This window comes from Nematostella vectensis, chromosome 9, assembly GCF_932526225.1.
Source record: "Nematostella vectensis chromosome 9, jaNemVect1.1, whole genome shotgun sequence".
Taxonomy (NCBI): Eukaryota; Metazoa; Cnidaria; class Anthozoa; order Actiniaria; family Edwardsiidae; genus Nematostella; species Nematostella vectensis.
In genome coordinates, this window is record NC_064042.1 from 6,432,354 (window position 1) to 6,454,218 (window position 21,865).

At 46.9% G+C, this 21,865-nt stretch overlaps 1 protein-coding gene across 1 annotated transcript; it reads right to left on the minus strand.

Moving 5' to 3' along the window:
• Positions 1-11,545: 11,545 nt before the first annotated feature.
• On the minus strand, positions 11,546-21,842 carry LOC125572448. The gene is made up of 2 exons (XM_048732957.1): positions 21,290-21,842; positions 11,546-11,749 (listed from the first exon to the last, which is right to left on the minus strand). The coding sequence occupies exons 1-2, from the start codon at positions 21,746-21,748 to the stop codon at positions 11,615-11,617; spliced, it is 594 nt and encodes a 197-aa protein (XP_048588914.1). The 5' UTR covers positions 21,749-21,842; the 3' UTR covers positions 11,546-11,614.
• Positions 21,843-21,865: the final 23 nt, after the last annotated feature.

Below are 21,865 nucleotides of genomic sequence, written 5' to 3' on the forward strand. Positions count from 1 at the left end.
CTATTTCAAATGATTACGCTCAATAGGGCTATTTTCGAAGTTTTGCTTAAGCCAGAAAGTTACCCGAAAAGTGTCGGGTGACTGTGTGGTTCCGAGAACTTTCTTAATATTTAAAAGCCATGTGAATTTCGGGCCCGAGTAGTTCGGGGAAGATCAAAATCTATAAATCTATAAGATAATCATCCTTTACATGAATCTTTGTGGTAAAATACGATGTTTGACTATATTTCAACACATTTAGATACCATAAAGTTTATTGAAATTAGACAGCTTTTCAAATTTAAAGAATAAATCGTTTTTGTGCCCGAGAATTCTCGGGTGTTTTGAGAAACGAGTCATGTCAAAAGCCGGAATAATCCCAATACGTGTCAGAATCAGTTGCAGAGCTTGATTTTGTTTATTATCAGGACTCCCAGCGCCCAACACGAGCCTTAACGTGAAGTCACCAACCACGTGTCTATGGGACGTCATGGAGCTGAAATGTGCAAGCACGGCGCTGTCTGTGGAGCAGTACATTCTAGAAACATCTGGTATGGAGCAGATGACTAGTTTGACCGGCGACTTCCGCGTCACCCTCACCGAACCGGGCAACAAGGCATACCGCTGCCATCCCTTTGTGAGGGGGATTAAGTTGCCCAATGCTACGGTAGTCGTCAATGTGCCAGGTTAGTATGTATTAAATAGAAAGATTTGAATTAATTTCATAGGTTTCAAGAAGAGTGGGGCCCCAATAATATGCTCATTCTTAGCTTGAACTAAATTTGAGCCATAGAGACACTATTTCAATTCGATTGGATTTTGGCATAAACTAAACTCCTTGTTTAAAGGCTAGGCGGTGTAATCTCTTTTTTTTTTCCTTGGAATGAAATGGAAAAAAAGAATCACACGCAGAAAATTTCCCACATCGTTTGTCTGCATCGTTTGCACACGTGAGAAAGTATTGGTTTTGGAAAACATTTTGTAAAATAATAAGAGGCGCAAGAATTCAAGATAGTGTCCATAACCTGTTTTTCAGACGTCATGGCCTCTTCTCAAATCGCCCAAATCGTAACGGAAGGTTCAAACGTGACGTTAGAGTGTGACGCCGGCATCAACAAGACAGTCTCATGGAGAAAAGTCGGACAAGCCAAATACCCGGTAGGAGGTACCCGGAAATTCGCCCCGGTCACGCTTGCAGATGGGGGATTGTACCATTGCGTGACCGAGCACGCGCGCGAGTGTGCCGCCCTTGCCACCAAAACCGTCAACATTCAAGTCAATTGTAAGTAAAATTTAATCATTTGATCAAGAGCTTATGTTCTTTTCCCCTGTAAAGTTTATTGTAAACCACCCTTCTGATACTACTGCCACACTCAGGTTCACTTTTTCTTCTCTCGACAGCATTTGATTGAATTTTTTTACCGGATAAATACTAACTCCTTTTTTTTCTTTCTAAAGCTATCGGTTCAGTACCTCCCAACATTACAACTAGCTTTAGAAACATGATTTTCAAAGAAAACGCCACAGTTCGCCTAACATGTCAAGCCACTGGAAATCCAGCACCGGACGTGTACTGGACTAAGAACCGACGGAGGATCGGAGGTGGCAACACGCTTGAGCTCAAGGCTTCAGCTGATAACATGGGCGTGTACGAGTGCGTAGCGGCAAATGGCGCGGCGCCAGACGCCAAAGCCTCGGTAACACTCGAGCTTCACGTACCCGGTAAGCATGGGAGTAGTTAGGGAGGGTTGTAGCTAGTCAGGGGTATAGCTAGGGAGGGGAGTAGCTAAGGAGGGGAGTAGCTATGGAAGGGAGTAGCTAGGGAGGGAGTAGCTATGGAGGGGAGTAGCTAGGGAGGGGAGTAGCTAGGGAGGGAAGTAGCTAGGGAGGGGAGTAGCTATGGAGGGGTGGTAGCTATGGATGGGAGTAGCTTTGGAGGGGGCGTAGCTAGGGAGGGTAGTAGCTAGAGAAGGGTGTAGCTATGGAGGGGAGTAGCTAGGAAGGGGAGTAGCTAGGGAGGGGAGTAGCTAGGGAGGGGAGTAGCTAGGGAGGGAAGTAGCTAGGGAGGGGAGTAGCTATAGAGGGGTGGTAGCTATGGATGGGAGTAGCTTTGGAGGGGGCGTAGCTAGGGAGGGTAGTAGCTAGAGAAGGGTGTAGCTATGGAGGGGAGTAGCTAGGGAGGGGAGTAGCTAGGGAGGGGAGTAGCTAGGGAGGGGAGTAGCTAGGGAGGGGAGTAGCTAGGGAGGTGAGTTTCTAGGGAGGGGAGTAGCTAGAGAGGGAAGTAGCTAGGGAGGGGAGTAGCTAGGGAGGGGAGTAGCTAGGGAGGGGAGTAGCTAGGGAGGGGAGTAGCTAGGGAGAGGAGTAGCTAGGGAGAGGAGTAGCTAGGGAGGGGTGTAGCTATGAAGGGGTGTAGCTAGGGAGGGGAGTAGCTATGGAGGGGTGTAGCTATGGAGGGGTGTAGCTAGGGAGGGGAGTAGCTAGGGAGGGGAGTAGCTATGGAGGGGAGAAGCTATGGAGGGGTGTAGCTATGAAGGGGTGTAGCTAGGAAGGTGAGTTTCTAGGGAGGGGAGTAGCTAGAGAGGGAAGTAGCTAGGGAGGGGAGTAGCTAGGGAGGGGAGTAGCTAGGGAGGGGAGTAGCTAGGGAGGGGAGTAGCTATGGAGGGGAGAAGCTATGGAGGGGGTGTAGCTATGAAGGGGTGTAGCTAGGGAGGTGAGTTTCTAGGGAGGGGAGTAGCTAGAGAGGGAAGTAGCTAGGGAGGGGAGTAGCTAGGAAGGGGAGTAGCTAGGGAGGGGAGTAGCTAGGGAGGGGAGTAGCTAGGGAGAGGAGTAGCTAGGGAGAGGAGTAGCTAGGGAGGGGAGTAGCTAGGGAGGGAGTAGCTAGGGAGGGGAGTAGCTATGGAGGGGTGTAGCTAGGAAGGGGAGTAGCTAGAGAGGGAGTAGCTATGGAGGGGAGTAGCTAGGGAGGGAGTAGCTAGGGAGGGGAGTAGCTAGGGAGGGAAGGAGCTCGGTAGGGTAGTAGCTAGAGAGGGGTGTAGCTAGGGAGGGGAGTAGCAAGGGAGGGGTGTAGCTATGGAGGGGAGTAGCTAGGGAGGGGTGTAGCTAGGGAGGGGTGTAGCTATGGAGGGGAGTAGCCAGGGAGGGGAGTAGCTTGGGAGGGGTGTAGCTAGGGAGGGGAGTAGCTAGGGAGGGGAGTAGCTAGGGAGGGGAGTAGCTAGGGAGGGGAGTAGCTAGGGAAGGGAGTAGCTAGGGAGGGGAGTAGCTAGGGAAGGGAGTAGCTAGGGAGGGAGTAGCTAGGGAGGGGGGTAGCTAGGGAAGGGAGTAGCTAGGGAGGGAGTAGCTAGGGAGGGGAGTAGCTAGGGAGGGGAGTAGCTATGGAGGGGTGTAGCTATGGAAGGGTGTAGCTAGGAAGGGGAGTAGCTAGGGAGGGAGTAGCTATGGAGGGGAGTAGCTAGGGAGGGGAGTAGCTATGGAGGGAAGTAGCTAGGGAGGGGTGTAGCTATGGAGGGGAGTAGCTAGGAAGGGGAGTAGCTAGGAAGGGGGCGTAGCTAGGGAGGGTGTAGCTAGGGAGGGGAGAAGCTAGGGAGGGGAGTAGCTAGGTAGGGTAGTAGCTAGAGAGGGGTGTAGCTAGGGAGGGGAGTAGCTAGGGAGGGGTGTAGCTAGGGAGGGGAGTAGCTATGGAGGGGAGTAGCTAGGGAGGCGAGTAGCTAGGGAAGGGAGTAGCTTGGGAGGGGTGTAGCTAGGGAGGGGTGTAGCTAGGGAGGGGAGTAGCTAGGGAGTAGGGAGGGAGGGGAGTAGCTAGGGAGGGGTGTAGCTATGGAGAAGAGTAGCTAGGGAAGGGTGTAGCTAGGGAGGGGAGTAGCTATGGAGGGTGTAGCTAGGGAGGGGAGTAGCTAGGGAGGGGAGTAGCTAGGGAGGGGTGTAGCTAGGGAGGGGAGTAGCTAGGGAGGGGTGTAGCTATGGAGGGGAGTAGCTATGGAGGGGAGAAGCTAGGGAGGGGAGTAGCTAGGGAGGGGAGTAGCTAGGGAGGGGAGTAGATAGGGAGGGGTGTAGCTATGGAGGGGAGTAGCTAGGGAGGGGTGTAGCTAGGGAGGGGAATAGCTAGGGAGGGGAGTAACTAGGGAGGGGAGTAGCTAGGGAGGGGTGTAGCTATGGAAGGGTGTAGCTAGGAAGGGGAGTAGCTAGGGAGGGAGTAGCTATGGAGGGGAGTAGCTATGGAGGGAAGTAGCTAGGGAGGGGTGTAGCTATGGAGGGGAGTAGCTATGAAGGGGAGTAGCTAGGAAGGGGGCGTAGCTAGGGAGGGTGTAGCTAGGGAGGGGAGTAGCTAGGGAGAGGAGTAGCTAGGTAGGGTAGTAGCTAGAGAGGGGTGTAGCTATGGAGGGGAGTAGCTAGGAAGGGGAGTAGCTAGGGAGGGGAGTAGCTAGGGAGGGGAGTAGCTAGGGAGGGAAGTAGCTAGGGAGGGGAGTAGCTATGGAGGGGTGGTAGCTATGGATGGGAGTAGCTTTGGAGGGGGCGTAGCTAGGGAGGGTAGTAGCTAGAGAAGGGTGTAGCTATGGAGGGGAGTAGCTAGGGAGGGGAGTAGCTAGGGAGGGGAGTAGCTAGGGAGGGGAGTAGCTAGGGAGGGGAGTAGCTAGGGAGGTGAGTTTCTAGGGAGGGGAGTAGCTAGAGAGGGAAGTAGCTAGGGAGGGGAGTAGCTAGGGAGGGGAGTAGCTAGGGAGGGGAGTAGCTAGGGAGGGGAGTAGCTAGGGAGAGGAGTAGCTAGGGAGAGGAGTAGCTAGGGAGGGGTGTAGCTATGAAGGGGTGTAGCTAGGGAGGAAAGTAGCTATGGAGGGGTGTAGCTATGGAGGGGTGTAGCTAGGGAGGGGAGTAGCTAGGGAGGGGAGTAGCTATGGAGGGGAGAAGCTATGGAGGGGTGTAGCTATGAAGGGGTGTAGCTAGGGAGGTGAGTTTCTAGGGAGGGGAGTAGCTAGAGAGGGAAGTAGCTAGGGAGGGGAGTAGCTAGGGAGGGGAGTAGCTAGGGAGGGAAGTAGCTAGGGAGGGAAGTAGCTATGGAGGGGAGAAGCTATGGAGGGGGTGTAGCTATGAAGGGGTGTAGCTAGGGAGGTGAGTTTCTAGGGAGGGGAGTAGCTAGAGAGGGAAGTAGCTAGGGAGGGGAGTAGCTAGGAAGGGGAGTAGCTAGGGAGGGGAGTAGCTAGGGAGGGGAGTAGCTAGGGAGAGGAGTAGCTAGGGAGAGAAGTAGCTAGGGAGGGGAGTAGCTAGGGAGGGAGTAGCTAGGGAGGGGAGTAGCTATGGAGGGGTGTAGCTAGGAAGGGGAGTAGCTAGGGAGGGAGTAGCTATGGAGGGGAGTAGCTAGGGAGGGAGTAGCTAGGGAGGGGAGTAGCTAGGGAGGGAAGTAGCTCGGTAGGGTAGTAGCTAGAGAGGGGTGTAGCTAGGGAGGGGAGTAGCAAGGGAGGGGTGTAGCTATGGAGGGGAGTAGCTAGGGAGGGGTGTAGCTAGGGAGGGGTGTAGCTATGGAGGGGAGTAGCCAGGGAGGGGAGTAGCTTGGGAGGGGTGTAGCTAGGGAGGGGAGTAGCTAGGGAGGGGAGTAGCTAGGGAGGGGAGTAGCTAGGGAGGGGAGTAGCTAGGGAAGGGAGTAGCTAGGGAGGGGAGTAGCTAGGGAAGGGAGTAGCTAGGGAGGGAGTAGCTAGGGAGGGGGGTAGCTAGGGAAGGGAGTAGCTAGGGAGGGAGTAGCTAGGGAGGGGAGTAGCTAGGGAGGGGAGTAGCTATGGAGGGGTGTAGCTATGGAAGGGTGTAGCTAGGAAGGGGAGTAGCTAGGGAGGGAGTAGCTATGGAGGGGAGTAGCTAGGGAGGGGAGTAGCTATGGAGGGAAGTAGCTAGGGAGGGGTGTAGCTATGGAGGGGAGTAGCTAGGAAGGGGAGTAGCTAGGAAGGGGGCGTAGCTAGGGAGGGTGTAGCTAGGGAGGGGAGAAGCTAGGGAGGGGAGTAGCTAGGTAGGGTAGTAGCTAGAGAGGGGTGTAGCTAGGGAGGGGAGTAGCTAGGGAGGGGTGTAGCTAGGGAGGGGAGTAGCTATGGAGGGGAGTAGCTAGGGAGGCGAGTAGCTAGGGAAGGGAGTAGCTTGGGAGGGGTGTAGCTAGGGAGGGGTGTAGCTAGGGAGGGGAGTAGCTAGGGAGTAGGGAGGGAGGGGAGTAGCTAGGGAGGGGTGTAGCTATGGAGGGGAGTAGCTAGGGAGGGGTGTAGCTAGGGAGGGGAGTAGCTATGGAGGGTGTAGCTAGGGAGGGGAGTAGCTAGGGAGGGGAGTAGCTAGGGAGGGGTGTAGCTAGGGAGGGGAGTAGCTAGGGAGGGGTGTAGCTATGGAGGGGAGTAGCTATGGAGGGGAGAAGCTAGGGAGGGGAGTAGCTAGGGAGGGGAGTAGCTAGGGAGGGGAGTAGATAGGGAGGGGTGTAGCTATGGAGGGGAGTAGCTAGGGAGGGGTGTAGCTAGGGAGGGGAATAGCTAGGGAGGGGAGTAACTAGGGAGGGGAGTAGCTAGGGAGGGGTGTAGCTATGGAAGGGTGTAGCTAGGAAGGGGAGTAGCTAGGGAGGGAGTAGCTATGGAGGGGAGTAGCTATGGAGGGAAGTAGCTAGGGAGGGGTGTAGCTATGGAGGGGAGTAGCTATGAAGGGGAGTAGCTAGGAAGGGGGCGTAGCTAGGGAGGGTGTAGCTAGGGAGGGGAGTAGCTAGGGAGGGGAGTAGCTAGGTAGGGTAGTAGCTAGAGAGGGGTGTAGCTATGGAGGGGAGTAGCTAGGGAGGGGTGTAGCTATGGAGGGGAGTAGCTATGGAGGGGAATAGCTAGGGAGGGGAGTAGCTAGGGAAGGGAGTAGCTTGGGAGGGGTGTAGCTAGGGAGGGGTGTAGCTAGTGAGGGGAGTAGCTATGGAGGGGAGTAGCTAGGGAGGGGTGTAGCTATGGAGGGGAGTAGCTAGGGAGGGGTGTAGCTAGGGAGGGGAGTAGCTATGGAGGGTGTAGCTAGGGAGGGGAGTAGCTAGGGAGGGGAGTAGCTAGGGAGGGGTGTAGCTAGGGAGGGGAGTAGCTAGGGAGGGGTGTAGCTATGGAGGGGTGTAGCTATGGAGGGGAGTAGCTAGGGAGGGGTGTAGCTAGGGAGGGGAATAGCTAGGGAGGGGAGTAACTAGGGAGGGGAGTAGCTAGGGAGGGGTGTAGCTAGGGAGGGGTGTAGCTAGGGAGGGGTGTAGCTAGGGAGGGGTGTAGCTAGGGAGGGGAGTAGCTAGGGAGGAGAATTATTTAGGGAGGGGCTCAGAGAGTGCATTCATACCCTTAAGCACCGTTAGCACTAAATAGCATTTTAAATTAGTTTCATTTGTATTTTTAATTAAATTTTTTTTAGCGCTGTGTCCATCCGACTTCTGCAGCAATGATGGCAAATGCATATCTTCTGATTCTTGTGACAAAAATGGCGCATGCGCAGACAGGCGTACCTCGTTCGAGTGCGAGTGTAAACTTGGTTGGTCTAGACCTCAGTGCAAGAAGATAGGTAACATTCGCCAGGTCCGTACCCAGGGGGGAGGGGGAGGGTGCAAGCCGAAGGTCCACTTTCGTTTCTCAATAGAGGTGCTAGATTTTTATCAATCCCCTCCCCCAACCCCCCCCCCCCCCCCCCCCACCTGAAAAATTAGGTCCACTTTTTAGGATTTCGCACCCCCCCCCCCCCCCCAAAGAAAAATCCTGGGTACGGGTCTGTTCGCTCTTTTTATATCTTTCTATGATTCCCCATGACCGTACGCTGTTCTAGTAAGCAGATATCGTGTGTGACGTATAAATCAACAAAAGATACAAACGGTTACAATGATGTAGCAAGGATGACTTTTTACAACAAAATGTTGATTTCCCCGAATTAAAATAAAAATATTTCACAGGGTCCTAGCAGGGAGTGGGGCACTTGGGATAATACTTTTGAAAATTATAGGTAGGGACTCTGTGCCCCCCAATGTTTCTGTATCGTGCCGCCAATATTTCGAGCCCCGTTTTAGAATAGCATTCAATGCACATGTTACACCTTATTGCTGTCGGTTAACATCTCTCTCGATATCTTGTTTGTCCAGATGAGGTTGACATGGTGTTTGTGGGCTCCTTTAAGTTGTCAGGGATTGCATGGCGGGAGGGTTACGCAAACTCGGCCACCGAGAGCTACAAGAACATAACAGCGGAAATCCGTCAGGCGGTAAGTCGTCTATTTGTCCGTGGTGTTCTATCCGTGTATATCATGTGGTTTTGGTTTTCCTTTCCCAATTTTCTTTGGTAGAAGGTACGGTCACATTTATAATCCAAAACGCCATCCGTTTTTGTTTTAGCATAAATCAATGGGCATTGTTCAGTAAATTGATTACGAAATAAAAATCATATCAATCATATCAAATAGGGGTAGGAAGCCGTCTTCTAGCACCTTACTTTTCATAATTTTGTAACAGGGCAATCTTTTGTGACTTTCCTTGATAAGTAAGTTGCTGTATTAAAGTGTTAGTAACTGAGTTCTTCTTGTATCCACAGATCGACAAGGCTTATGAGAACATGCCGATATTCGTAAGGAGCAAAGTGTTAGACTTGAGGTAGAGCCTTGACAACGAAAACAAAATGAACTTGTTGAAGAATAGGGGAGGGAGGGGCGGGGGAGCAAGCGCATGCTCATACGAATGCAGATTTGTATATATTTTTTTAGGAAACTTCACTTGTAATGTGAAGTGCGTTATTATCTTACTAGCGACTTTAACCACAGTTTATAAAAAAATTGTTTTTTTTATTCGTGCGCATGTTTGTTCTTCTATTTAGATCATGATTTGCAACTCAGACTTTTTTTGATCGCCCATGGAAGGTCTAGCAAATTATAAAAAAAGCCCGTTTTTCTTTTTTTTTTTTTTTAAACAAGTGTACAATATTCCTCAAAATTCAGAGACGCAGCTCTGTGGTTTCGTCTTTTGCGATTCCTGTTTTTGTTGTTTCTAGGAAAGGCAGTGTGATCGTTGACTTTGAACTCTCATTTAACGAGCCGACGTCGCGCGATAAAGCTTTGGAACCGCTACAGAACGTCGCGATGACGGGAAGCCTTGGGAGATACGGCATTAACGGATCCACCATCACACTACAGGCGGCTAGCGCAGGTACTTACACACAGTGCATTTTCACAGTAACAAGATAGCGTGACGATGTTTATTTGCGTTTTGTGTGGCTAGCGCAGATACAAGTAATCACACACTGAACATAGCCACCCTCTAGAGTATTGCCTGACAACGTTACTCTATTGGCGTGTTGTGTTACACTACAGTTGGCTAGCGCATACGACACACTGTACACAACCGAGAGAGAAGATTGCGAGACAACTTTACTCTATTGGCGTGTTGTTACACTACAGTTGGCTAGCGCATACGACACACTGTACACAACCGAGAGAGAAGATTGTGTGACAACGTTACTCTATTGGCGTGTTGTGTTATTAGTGCACACTAGCAACATAACAACATAACGACATGGGCGCGCGCACTATGTTTAGTCCGACATAACGACATGGACGTAATGACACTGCTACACTAGCTTCACCAGCTTCACTAGCCTCGCCTACTTTGCTAGCTTTACTAGCTACACCACTGTCTACATTATCTTCTATAGCGGAGTCGTTACCACAGCTAAGTGACGTCATGCCGGCATCCAGCAGCCTCAAAGTCACGTGGTCAAACGCAACTCGTAATGCGCAATGTACGATGCGCGCTAGACCTCTAGCTGGAGCGTCACGTGACTGGGTGACGTCATCAGGCTCTAGTAGTTCAGCCTCGCTGTCGTGCGTATTGGATGATCTTGAGCCTGACACTCTGTACGAGGTGGAGGTCACCGTGTCGGTGCGGGGAGACACGAGGCGTGACACGGTGTACATCAGGACCACCCCCACAGGTACGTGTGCTAGTCACGTGACCATCAGGACCACCCCCACAGGTACGTGTATTAGTCACGTGATCATCAGTACCACCCCCACAGATAAGCGTGTTAGTCATGTGATCATCAGTACATGTACAGGTACAGGTACATGTTCTGGTGAAGTCGTAACATCGACGTTCCTTCTTTTGTTCCAGCTGTCGAGGTAAATGATCAGAATTCAACCATTGTTGGTCTCACTGTGCTGGTCGCCATCTTGTTCTTGGTCATCATTTGTCTGTTTGTCTACATCGCGGTGCTGAAGAGGGCATGTAAGTCGGTTAGATATGTTAAACTTCTGCTACAATAACTTAAAAGATTTACTTTAAAGATGATACTTTTTCTTTCACAGGTCTAACAGCAAAGAGAGAAAGGTATAAATACTCGTTAAATAACAGCGCTTTATATTCTTGATCTTGAATTCCAGTACCTTTCTCCCACAGTGCTGAACCTGATAACCCAGGCTACTCTGGATTCCAGGTAAAACTTTTCCTAACAAATATACTGAGTTATGTACGAGTAGTGAGCGTTTTGAGGGTGAAAACACTTTAAACATAATTTATGCTTGCTCTTAAGAATGTGGCGATGCAAGAAAACGTCAACCAAGACCAACATGTAATACCAGAGATGGTAGATAATGAGGTCGCCCCATCGGAAATTAGGGGACCCACCCCTGACCCCATTCCACAATACGAACCAATGAACAACACACAAACACAACCACCCAACCGTAGAATCGTCACGCAATACGAAGATGTAACGCAAGGGAGCAATGTTACGCAATACAAGGATGTAACGCAAGAGGGCAATGTCACGCAGTATGAAGCTATGAATAGACATGCATCACGTGATCGGCATGTGCCAGGCAACCGCCAGTACGATAGCGTCGATAGCACTAGAATGAGTAGACAGAATCCACCCGCGAGGAGAGCAAGGAACGACACAGGTGATCAAGGCGAGCCAGGTTATGAGAACACAAGAAATCGAGGTTTACCACATGAAGTGTACCAATCTTTACAGGCGACGACACAACACAGCGAGAATGCGCAGTACGCCCCAATGCATCCTGGGACACGCATTGCGGCCAGGCCTGGTGGTAGGGACGAGAGGGGAGTAGGCACAGACATAAGAGGGAGTGAGTACCAGGAGTTGCACAGAGCTAAAACCACAGATCCATGTTATCAGCGGGTAGGCAGTAGAGTCACTAGCGCATAAGATGCTCATATCGCGGATCCATGTCATCAACGGGTAGGCAGTAGAGTCACTAGCGCATAAGATGCTCATATCGCGGATCCATGAGATCAAAGGGTAGGCAGAGTTACTAGCGCATATGATGCTCATATCGCGGATCCATGTGATCAACGGTTAGGCAGTAGAGTTATAGCGCATAAGATGCTCATATTGCGGATCCATGTGATCAACGGGTAGGCAGTAGAGTTACTAGCGCATAAGATGCTCATATCGCGGATCCATGTGGTCAACGGGTAGGCAGTAGAGTTATTAGCGCATAAGATGCTTATATCGCGGATCTGTGTGATTAAAGGATAGAAATACCACTCGAGCGTAAGATAGTCCCACCGACCCTTGCAATCGCGTACAAAGATAATACCAGCGCGATAGCTGAAAAAACCTCGTTTACAGGAACTCGTATTATACATATCCCCATAGATTTTTGTTACCCTACAATGCTACAAACGCGTGAGGTGCATATCACAATTGGTCCATCTGTTACCGTGTAACCGCATGTTACCAACCACACTGAACTGGAGAAATCCACCAAGATTCCCGATGCTGTCTATCATGGTATCATCGCTATCATCACGCTGTAAAATATCAGAAACAATCTGGATAAACACGACCGTTCTAAACGAAACCCTCGAATTGTTTCTATTGCTACTCAGTATCACAAATATCTTTAACGCCTTAACATGGGATTGGCTGAATACTGGGTAGTAGTCTTTGGAATCCCATCCAAGGTATCCTATTGTGTAGACCCGAAACAACACGCCTTGCACAGTTTGAAGTTCATAGGCTGGTGTCACGCGGGACAATTATTGCAGGGTGTCGGGGATACGCTAGTACTTGTCACGCGGGAAATTAACGCAAGGTGATGGATTTCGCTATTTTTATAACTTTATCATTTTAGACAATTTACCGCCAACTTGTGCCGGGAGTTAATGATCCGTTAATAGTGAGTTACCTCCGTAGTCAATAATAACCATGTAATTATTACGTAGGTCACGGCAGTCCAAGGGTAACTCACTGGCACACCTACGTTGGAAGGTCGCCACCCATAGGCTAGAAACCTTATCCAAACGAAACTAAATGCTTTTCGGGGTGTCAGTGAAGGTTTCCCGTTTGGGCTCGCCGTCTTAGGAAGATACAAAGGGGGTGCGGTATGATACCCCAAATTAAGATCTACTTGCAAACCGTCTTTACACACCGTACAGTATAAAGCAGTTGTAACAGCGAAGAAGTCAAACTGGTACCTCCCCAAATACAATAATTTGAATACCCCAAATTATTATTCTTAAGTTCATCTTAAAATCTACTTGTAAACCGTCTTGTACACACCGTATGAAGCAGTTGTAACAGCGAAGAAGTCAAACTGGTACCTCCCCCAGCTAAGTGGTCATAGTCGTCATATAAGAGAGTCCGTTACAAGTGGTTAGAGAACCCCCAAAAAAATAACTGTTACACTGGCTTACTACTAACATGAACTATTTTGCGAATGGTATTTTACGTTTTTTGTATTTCACACGCTTTTTGTTATCAATCCTAAACCCGGTTGTTTGAAACATAATAATAAAATATTACAAACAAATTTCATTTATTGCGTTCGTGCCTAAATTCCCATATCGTTTCTTGCGTCCTTTCCACTGCTCTTGCCTCTCCAACCCCCCCCCCCCCCCCCCTGTCTTCTCCTCTCTCCTCTCCGTTCTTCCCCACTTTGCCTCAAGCAAACTACGTTGGTCCACGCAAACTCCATTGGTTCTTATCCCACGAACCTTCAGGGGAGTCGCGATAGCTAATGCTGACAATTTAGTGGATATATTAGGATGGCAAAAGGAGTTGCGTCCACCCCGGGGGAGACTCTAGAAACAGGGATACCACTTCGGGTTTGGTCAACAGCAATTCTTACCCGTAAGAAATAGAACATTGGGTGTGACCGAAGGACTTTTTTAACCCTAACAGATAGCAGAATCGGAAAAAATTCCTGTCGTTTGTTTTAAAGATGAAGGGGGGGGGGGGGGGGGGGCGTCCATTAAAAAAATACCTGAAAAAAAAACTAAAGGAATAGCATTTGCTCGAAAATTTTATACCATAAGAGATAGCAGAATTGAAAAAATCCTTAAACACCCCCTAAGGAATTGCAGTTTATACACTGCAATTCATATATAATTTTATACAATAAGGTTATCAATTGGTCGATATTATATACCAAAAAAGATAGGACGATTACCTCCCGTCTTCGTTTCTGGAGAGTTCCCTTCCAATTTGGAATTTGGCTATAAAATTTGTACAATCTCTCAAGAACGTACAGCATACACAATGGCGCTGACATATACATACGCCCGTCATATTCAAGAATGGCAGAAATACACTATGTACTGATGACAAGGATCCTATTTTAACTGATAATTGTATACCGTATTTAAGCATGCTTGGCTGGCTCTTTTTAGCCTAAACAACTCATAAGGGAATTAAACTGTTCAAGCATCCCTATTTCTATAGGATATGTCAAATTACTGTAAAACACTTAGCTGCCGTATTTACTCCCTGTTGATCCCAAGAGTCTTTAGGAAATATCTTCTTTGATGGGTTCAATTAATCTGGTATTCCTTGTTGGTGCCATGGTTTGCCTGATTATAACTTCAACAGGTAAATCAAACTCCATTTGCACATCGGCTTTTTAAAGGTGAATGGTGAATACATCCATCCTCGGGGACCCAGGGCGTCGCGGAGATCGGGCACACAGGGAGCGCGGCGCGATCGTGTCTTCCACCTGTCTTCCCCTAATAATCCACGGGTGAAAACTCATGTTTTCCGCAAGTCTTCCCCGGTGTTAAGACATTAGGTCGACTCCGCGTCTACTCGAATATTCTACAGTGTAAGATCTGGAATATTCCCCAAGATGAATTATATACAAGCCATAATTCATCATTCCTGCTTATTTAATTGTGAATATTGATACATAGTATTAATTGCTATTTGTATTTTGATTTCATGCTGATCTGTGTTTTTAGCGCATGCGCGAGTTTCATATAATCCATTTTTCGTGTCCACACCATAGGCTTCCCAGTCGGCTGATTTGTATATTGATTTCATATCGATCAGCGGTGTTTAGGGGATGCGCGAGTTTCATATAGTGGATGCAATTTCGCGTCCACACCACAGGCTTCCCAGTCGGCTGAAACATGTTCGTCCCGTCCTCCGAGCATTCACTTTCTATTAGAAACTTCTAGTATAAATCTAAATTACGTGATACAAGGTGGTTTCTGGTAGGTCATCCGCTAAATTGTGACTGATCAGGTCAGGAATGTGGCCAGCCTGAGAAGCGGCGGTTTGTTTGTGTTTTAAGCAGCGCGAAACTAGGGCTGTGGAATTTAGGTCGCGCGAAGTCTGGTACTAGGATTTGGGGTCTCTGATTTGTGGCCGCAAAAAAAAACGTAACGCTATGAAAAAAATGCGCAACGCAACGCACAAAAATAAACCCATGAGACAAATAACGCCGCTACGCAGGTAGAATGTGGCGTGCCCATGTCACCACCTGGTCAAAGCATAATATAAATATCACGGGAGAGTGGGTGCCTGTATTTTACTAGCAAGCGCAACGTCAGCAAATTCTATCGCAAGCCCTTTTACCCACCCTCCCTCTCCAGGGGAGTCAGTGATTTTGTACTTGTGAATGTATTAGGTCGTATTGTAGCATAGGAATATTCATTGTTCATGACCACAATGTTTGTAAATAAGATTATGATACAAATAGAAATCTGAATGTATTAGTATATATATTTCAATAAAGTCGACCGGAGCCCTTTCTTGTGCTTATTTTATTTTGATAATTCATTAAATTCATGTCATCATTTTTCTTAATAATTCATAATCGGATTTATTCATATAATTCATTCTTCTAATCCTTTTCATTTGTGTTAAAAAAGGGCGTGGCCAAGAAAGAAGCTATTGCTGGTGCATTAGATTTGGATAAACTTTATAATAATCCATTATTCCCAACCCTTTTACAGCCATAATTCATAATTCATCTTCCCCTTCCCCCCCCCCCCCCCCGACGCATATTCGCAAGTCTTCAAAACCCTCCTTTGGTAACCCCTCTTTTGTTCGTATTCGCATGTCTTCTCCTAATATCTACTGGTGGAAATTCGTGTTTTCCGCAAGTCTTCCCAGGTGGTAAGACATGAGGTCGTAACGCGCATTTCCTCGAGTATTCAACTGCGTAGGATCTGGGATATCCCCTTGTCTTCTGAGTGTATTCGCAAATATACTAACTAATAGCAAAAGCGAAAGAGGGCCAGCGGATGCTTTCTTTTTTTTAAAGTTTGGAATGTCCAGTCTTGAAATGTTCTTTTCCACGTCTAACAACAGGTAGCCCAGGCTGTGATTCAGTAGTAAAAGATCTAATCTAATCTAAGATCCAAATTTGTATGAGCAAATGCTACTCTAGGCTGTTATTAGCTCTGAATTCTTCGCATTATCTCCATATATATTTATCTAGACTTTATTTTAAAAAGGCTTTTGACTCTGTGGATCACGGCATCCTCTTGAAGAAACTAACATGGTATGGAGTGGATGAAACCTATGATACAAAGCTATTCCAATGTATCTCTTTATGGACGATGAATCAAACATCAATTTTGACGCTAGCAAGTGTTAAGTCATGACAGTCTCCCGAAAGAAATCATCTGCAGTGGTGGCCTATCACCTTGGTGCCACAAATCTGCAGCTTATCAATAAAGAGATCATCGAGAGTAATCTTAACTCAAGCAACCTGACATGTGGTGTCCTTAGTAGTTCCTAGAATAGGAACTCCTAGATGATCAGAGGCGTGCATTTGGCTCCCACATTTTCCCAGATCCGGAAGTTTAGCAAGCGCTGGGTTTCCAAACTTTTGGGAGAATCTAGGAGAATAGCTGAGGATTTGGAAGTTCCTAGGATATCCTAGGAAATGATCAGAGGCGTACATTTGGCTCCCATATTTTCCTTGATACTCCCAAATTCCATTTCCCAATATACAGGAGTATCTAGGGTATCCTAGGAAATCCTAAGAGCTCCCAAATCTTGGTGGTTACCAAAAATAGCCAGATTCGGAATCGACATGGCGCGCGGGTAATACCAAAGTGTCCCTCTCTTATCTTACGCTCTCTTGGGCTGGGCCGTTTTCTTATTTTTGAGACATTTTAAGACTAAATATGTTCCTAACAATGATCTTAATTTTTAGTAGGATCCGTCACCTTAAAACGATAATTAATGTACCTTACAGTGGAGCATCTTTTCCAAAAAATATTTTTAGATTCACTTTTTGCAGGAACCATTAAGTTATGTTAATCTTTACAAACAAAAACACAAAGAACACAATAATTATTTGGAATCTTTGTACTGTAATACAATAAGAAATTTTTAAATACTGTAAGTATTTAAAAAAATTCTTCAACAACTTAGTTCATAATTTTTTTTCAAAAAATAAATATCTCTTCAAATCAAATTCAACATACAGTTTACCTTTCAAATGTATCAAAATACAGTTCAGCTTTACAGTCTAGATGTGGAACATGTTTCATGTGTTTTCTCTTCTTTCTTAACTCAACAAATTATGATAGACACATTTCAAAAGGGTCAGTAACAAGTTCTTGAGCATATCCCTAAATAACATGACGCCTTTTTTATAATTCTCAAGCAGTTGAAGGAATTTTAGTTCCATAGAGAAGTGATCTTTTCCTTTGTCAAAGCGAAAACACAGATCGGTTTCCCGTCAACATACGTCTTTCCTAAACTTTCTCAAAGCAAGATACCCAATCTAGATCATCATTTGTATTATCAGACACATCTCAGATGGCCAAAATTCAAGTACTCTAATAAGCTTTTAAAGCATGTCCTATTCCATGCTGAAATTATTCTTTCTCGGCGACACGATTCGATTTTGATTCCATAGATCTTCCCCATCATCAGACAAACGTTGTTTGTTTTTTTACTCTAAGGACCGCCTTCGGAGGAGCTTTTTTCCAGGCATGTCGAAAGCATAGATTTCTCGCACAGTAAGCGGGTTTTCAGAATACTTCTCAGGGTTTTTGGAATGTTTTTCTGTGTTTTCGATAATGGGCGCCTGCAAGAATTCTCGTCCAAAAGCTTCTGCAGGTTGATGACGTCACACCGCTCGACCAATCAAAAACGTTTGCCCGACAGAGGTAACGCTTATAATAGTTAAACTCATCGACTGATAAGTTTGGGGTTACGTATAGGATAGCTTGGTAACCGCCTAACCAAGCGCACCCGAGGAGCCATGCCTCCAGGCTACAGCTCCCCGCCCCCCAGGGGGATACCCGCCACACCTTACGGTGGAATATATTTACCTAGCTAGTTGCATGCTACCCTAAGGGTGTGGTGGGAGGGACAAAAAACCCGCGAATCCAGTGTTGAGTCGAGCGAGATTTGCAGACCTCTCAGAGAGGATGCAAACGTGCCAAGGACTGAATAACCGGGAGAGGTCTGCAAATCTCACTCGACTCAACACTGGATTCGCGGGTTTTTCGCCGTGTTTTCAATGGCAAAAAGTACTCAAGCAGGAATCTTCGGTAGGCCTTTAAGTTTCGATCATTTTCGCACCGCCGGACGCGTTTTTTTGGGGAGCTGTTTTCAATGGCTGGAGGCGACCGCTTCGGTAAAAGCAAACGACTCAAGGCCACTTAGTGTGACAGAGCTATAGCATCTCAACATCAGGGCACGTTTGCTAGTGGAGGAAAAGATGCAATTGCAGTTAGCATTGACGAACCTTCACTTCACGTCGGTGGTAGTGGTGAGTAATATATACTGTCAGTATATATGAAGTGTGCTGGCTTGTCGTTTTGTAGAATGCCACGATGTTTAGCAGAGGCAGTGTGTCAAGCATGCACTTAACAGATTCTGGTAGCAGTTGAGCTGGCTGAGCGTCAGAAACCTAACTATCAACAAAATTTGCTAAATTGGCTCGAGTTACCCTACTATGGTTATACGTTTTTACTTGTAATAATCTTGCTGGGGAATACCAACCACACTGGTTGGTAATATTGCTGTATATGACTTTGCATTTGGAGGAGAACAGCTGCGGCCAAGCCTCGCCCGGAGCATTTTGATGTCGTGTTGGGGCGGCTGATCCACCTCTCTCTCACTGCCCTAGCAGTGTCGTGTTGGGGCGGGTAATCCACCTCTCTCTCAATTCCCTAGCAGTGTTGTGTTGGGGCAGGTAATCCACCTCTCTCTCACTGCCCTAGCAGTGTTGTGTTGGGGCGCCTTATCCACCTTCCTCTCAATGCCCTAGCAGTGTTGTGTTGGAGATGGCAAGGGCTCCCCCCACCAGCCCCAGTGCTGTTGTATTGGAATGGGTAAGCCCCAACTCCTCCCTCTTAGCCCCGGAAGTACGCCACCTGCAGTGGATCTAGGCCCTAGAATGCCATGAGGTGTGGCCTCACTCATAACTGCATTGCCAGGAAGGGTGATGGCGTCTCCCCGAGACTAAAGCTTTGTCATATATATATATATAATCTAGCTATAGACCACACTGTACGCAACTTATTTACTCAAGAACTATACCCCCCCCCACACACACACACACACACCTCGTGACAATCCAGCTCCTCCCAGCCTCCTACAACGACTAGCAATTTGTGTTTGTTAAGTATCTAAATGTGTGGTGTGCTACATGTTCCTGTAATCCAGTTCTTGACTGCGAGTGGAATGGTAAATATACATACATATTATTGTTATTGCCATTGCTATTATCATTGCTATTAAAAAGAAAGTGACGAAGCTTTTTCTCATGAGATCTCTTCATTTTGTTCCTTTATGACGTATATTGACTAAAACCGTTGAAAGAATATTGCCACTCTCTATATTGATCGTTGGAAAATCCAAGATGGCCGCCAATCCAAGATCTTAAATAAAGCGCTACGACAACATACTTACAGCATACTTTTTTCGTGAAATCTATTAATTGTTGTCACTTAAGAATACATATTGACTAAAATATGTTTGAGACCATTTTCCAGTCTATGACGAATTGTACACTCGGTATGAGAATAGCGGCAGCAACGGCATTTTTCAACAGAGAGCGCATTTTTTATTTTGTCTCCAGACAGCATACGCGGACTGTTTTCAAAAAGGGGCGCGGGAAAAATGCGCACAGCTCGTACTCGAGTAGCTTAGGGAGGGAACTCTACATCACGGATTATTAGAAGGTGCTGATACAAATACGTAGGGTGTATCTCAAAATGTTCTTGGCAGCAGATTTGATGTACTCAGCTACTAAATAGCCTACCATACTTGCGATTTTCCGATCTCCTATACTAGTCTTGTCGAAATACTAAAGCTTCTTGGTGCTGAATAGCATTTGTGTTAACCTATGCCATCTTTTGTGTTTTCCACATGTCAGTTTAATTTGTGATGGTTCTCCAGTGTGCTGGGGCGATAGCTCAACGATCAAAGACTTACTGGCTGTGGCATATTTGAAGTATAGAAGGTGGAAGAAACATCGGCAAGCACTAAGTATGCCGGCCATTAAAATTTACTCAGTGAGTCAATGGATAGGTTAGTAGAGATGCCCAACCACACTCTACAGCGATTCTTGGCACACATATCAGCCGCGCATCAGAGACTACGTGCTTGCGCATATACAAACAGAAGAAAATATGCCCATATTTCTATTTATGTACAGTTTAACGTGAATCTTATTTACGTTGTCGTAAATAAGATTCGATCAAGCATTGTACAATGATATGTGGCAGAAACATTTTGAAGTTGTTTACTTCTAACAACTGCGAAAAACTTTTTTTTTATCCGTTTGAAGAGTGACAACATTTATGCAAAGGTTGGACTGCTTGCCAAAACGGGTCTCTGTAAAATGAAGACAGGACCTTCACGGACTTACGCGGACCGGACCTCGGCCTTTTTAATACACAAACATATACATAAAATAAAAAAATGTCGTCAAAGAAAAAAAGCTTGCTTACATTTTTCGTGGGAGTCCCAGTGCAAGTGTGCCGTTGTTGTGGGGCACCGGGGAACAAACAGAGTTTCTTTTTCATTACGGACTTTGCGCAAAATTACCGACTTGCTCCAGGTGCTGAAGTAGTTTGAAAAATCGGTAGCTGGAAAATCGGCAACTACCGTGAGAATAGTGACTTAATAAATGGGCTGCTTCGCTACTTTGTAGCAAGAGAAAACAAATATCACTCTGTCCAAACACTGAGCTGTCAGTTAACTCAATGGAATCTGTTGATTGCCGTTAGAACAGTAACCCTCTATTGGCTACTTCCCTGCATTGTATTAAGAAGACAAAAAAAAACCGCTCTGCACAAACACAATCGTAGATTGCCGTGAGAACAAACCTTTTATTGGCTACTTTGCAATTGTCCTGACATGTTGACTCATCGACGGCTGATTGATAACTGATAGTTTTTGAGCCCGGGGGTGGGAGGAGCTTTCCCTTTTATAGCGGAACCTCGTGTTTAATGAACACGTCTATGATTCCGATACAGACAACGATCTACTCCCCATGTTTGAGGGGTAAAATAATACTTTCGCTAAACAAAAGATATAATGCTAATTGACATTGTTTTAATGCGAGGGATGTTTTAGCCTGCGAGCAAGTCTGTACTTTTGCGCAAAGTCCGTAATGAAAAAGACATCTCCGTCGCATATCCCCCACCCACACACACACACACAACATCGGCACACACATAAACTAATATAAGGAAAGCAGAGGTGCGCGATAAAGAAGTCGAGTCTACCAAACGGGAAGTTGAGTTGAAATAGTGACCCCCCAAAATATGTTCAGAGAACACGCAAAATGCAGGCCCAAAGCCAGGGGGAGGGGGGTGCAGGGGGTGCGAGGGTGCGAGGGTGCGAACGCATCCCCCCACAACGGCCGAAGGTCCAATTTCGGTTCTCAATGACGTGCTATTTGTAGACAAAACTATAAAGCACAAGCTAGATAACTCTGGTACGTAGCTAAATACGACAATAAAAGTCCAGTGAAGATACTGCAAAGGCATAAAAAATCCCTCTTTGTTCTCATATGAAGAAAACGTCCCCCCCCCCCAAGGAATTTTTTTTTTCTTTTCGACAAATTTTAATTTATTTTGATATTTTCATACCTTGGTTATAAAACTCAGCATTCTTTCTTTGACAGCGTCTTCGTTAACTTTGCTGCAAAATGGAGGTAGCGTTATATGAAGCGAAGCGGTCGCTCGTTGAAGTACGATTGTCCCATGTGACAGAATGGTCGTAGCAACCGGTTCAATCACGACGTAAATACACGATTCACTCCACGTGAATTTCAAAGTTTTCGAAAAGTCAATGCCTGTATTGGACGCATTCAAAAAATGAACCCAAACCCTTATGTAGAGAGCATGGGACCGTTCGGACCAATGGGATGGCAGTGGGAACAAGGCTGTCGAAATGTTGTAGTAGTTGTCTTTCTTTGTGATGTTTTCAAGAGAAGGTTCGACGGTTGTAGATATCATAGCTTGGTAAATGTCGGAATTAGAGTTGAGGCATTTTCCGTGCGCGTTTTGGAGAAGATACACTAAGATCAAGATAATAACATTTGACATGTTTAGTACATGAAACGGGTAGCGCCAGGGAATGAAGAAGCAAGGGCCCAACGACAGCTGGATGACAGTGCTAGGTGCCAACTGGTGTGCGGAAGTTCGCGGAAAACTTCACAACCA

Coding starts and splice junctions, on each gene's coding strand:
- LOC125572448 (XM_048732957.1), bottom strand. CDS start 21,748: ATGTCAAATGTTATTATCTTGATCTTAGTGTATCTTCTCCAAAACGCG. Junction 11,750..21,289: donor TGCTGAGTTTTATAACCAAG/GTATGAAAATAT, acceptor GATATTTTACAG/CGTGATGATAGCGATGATAC.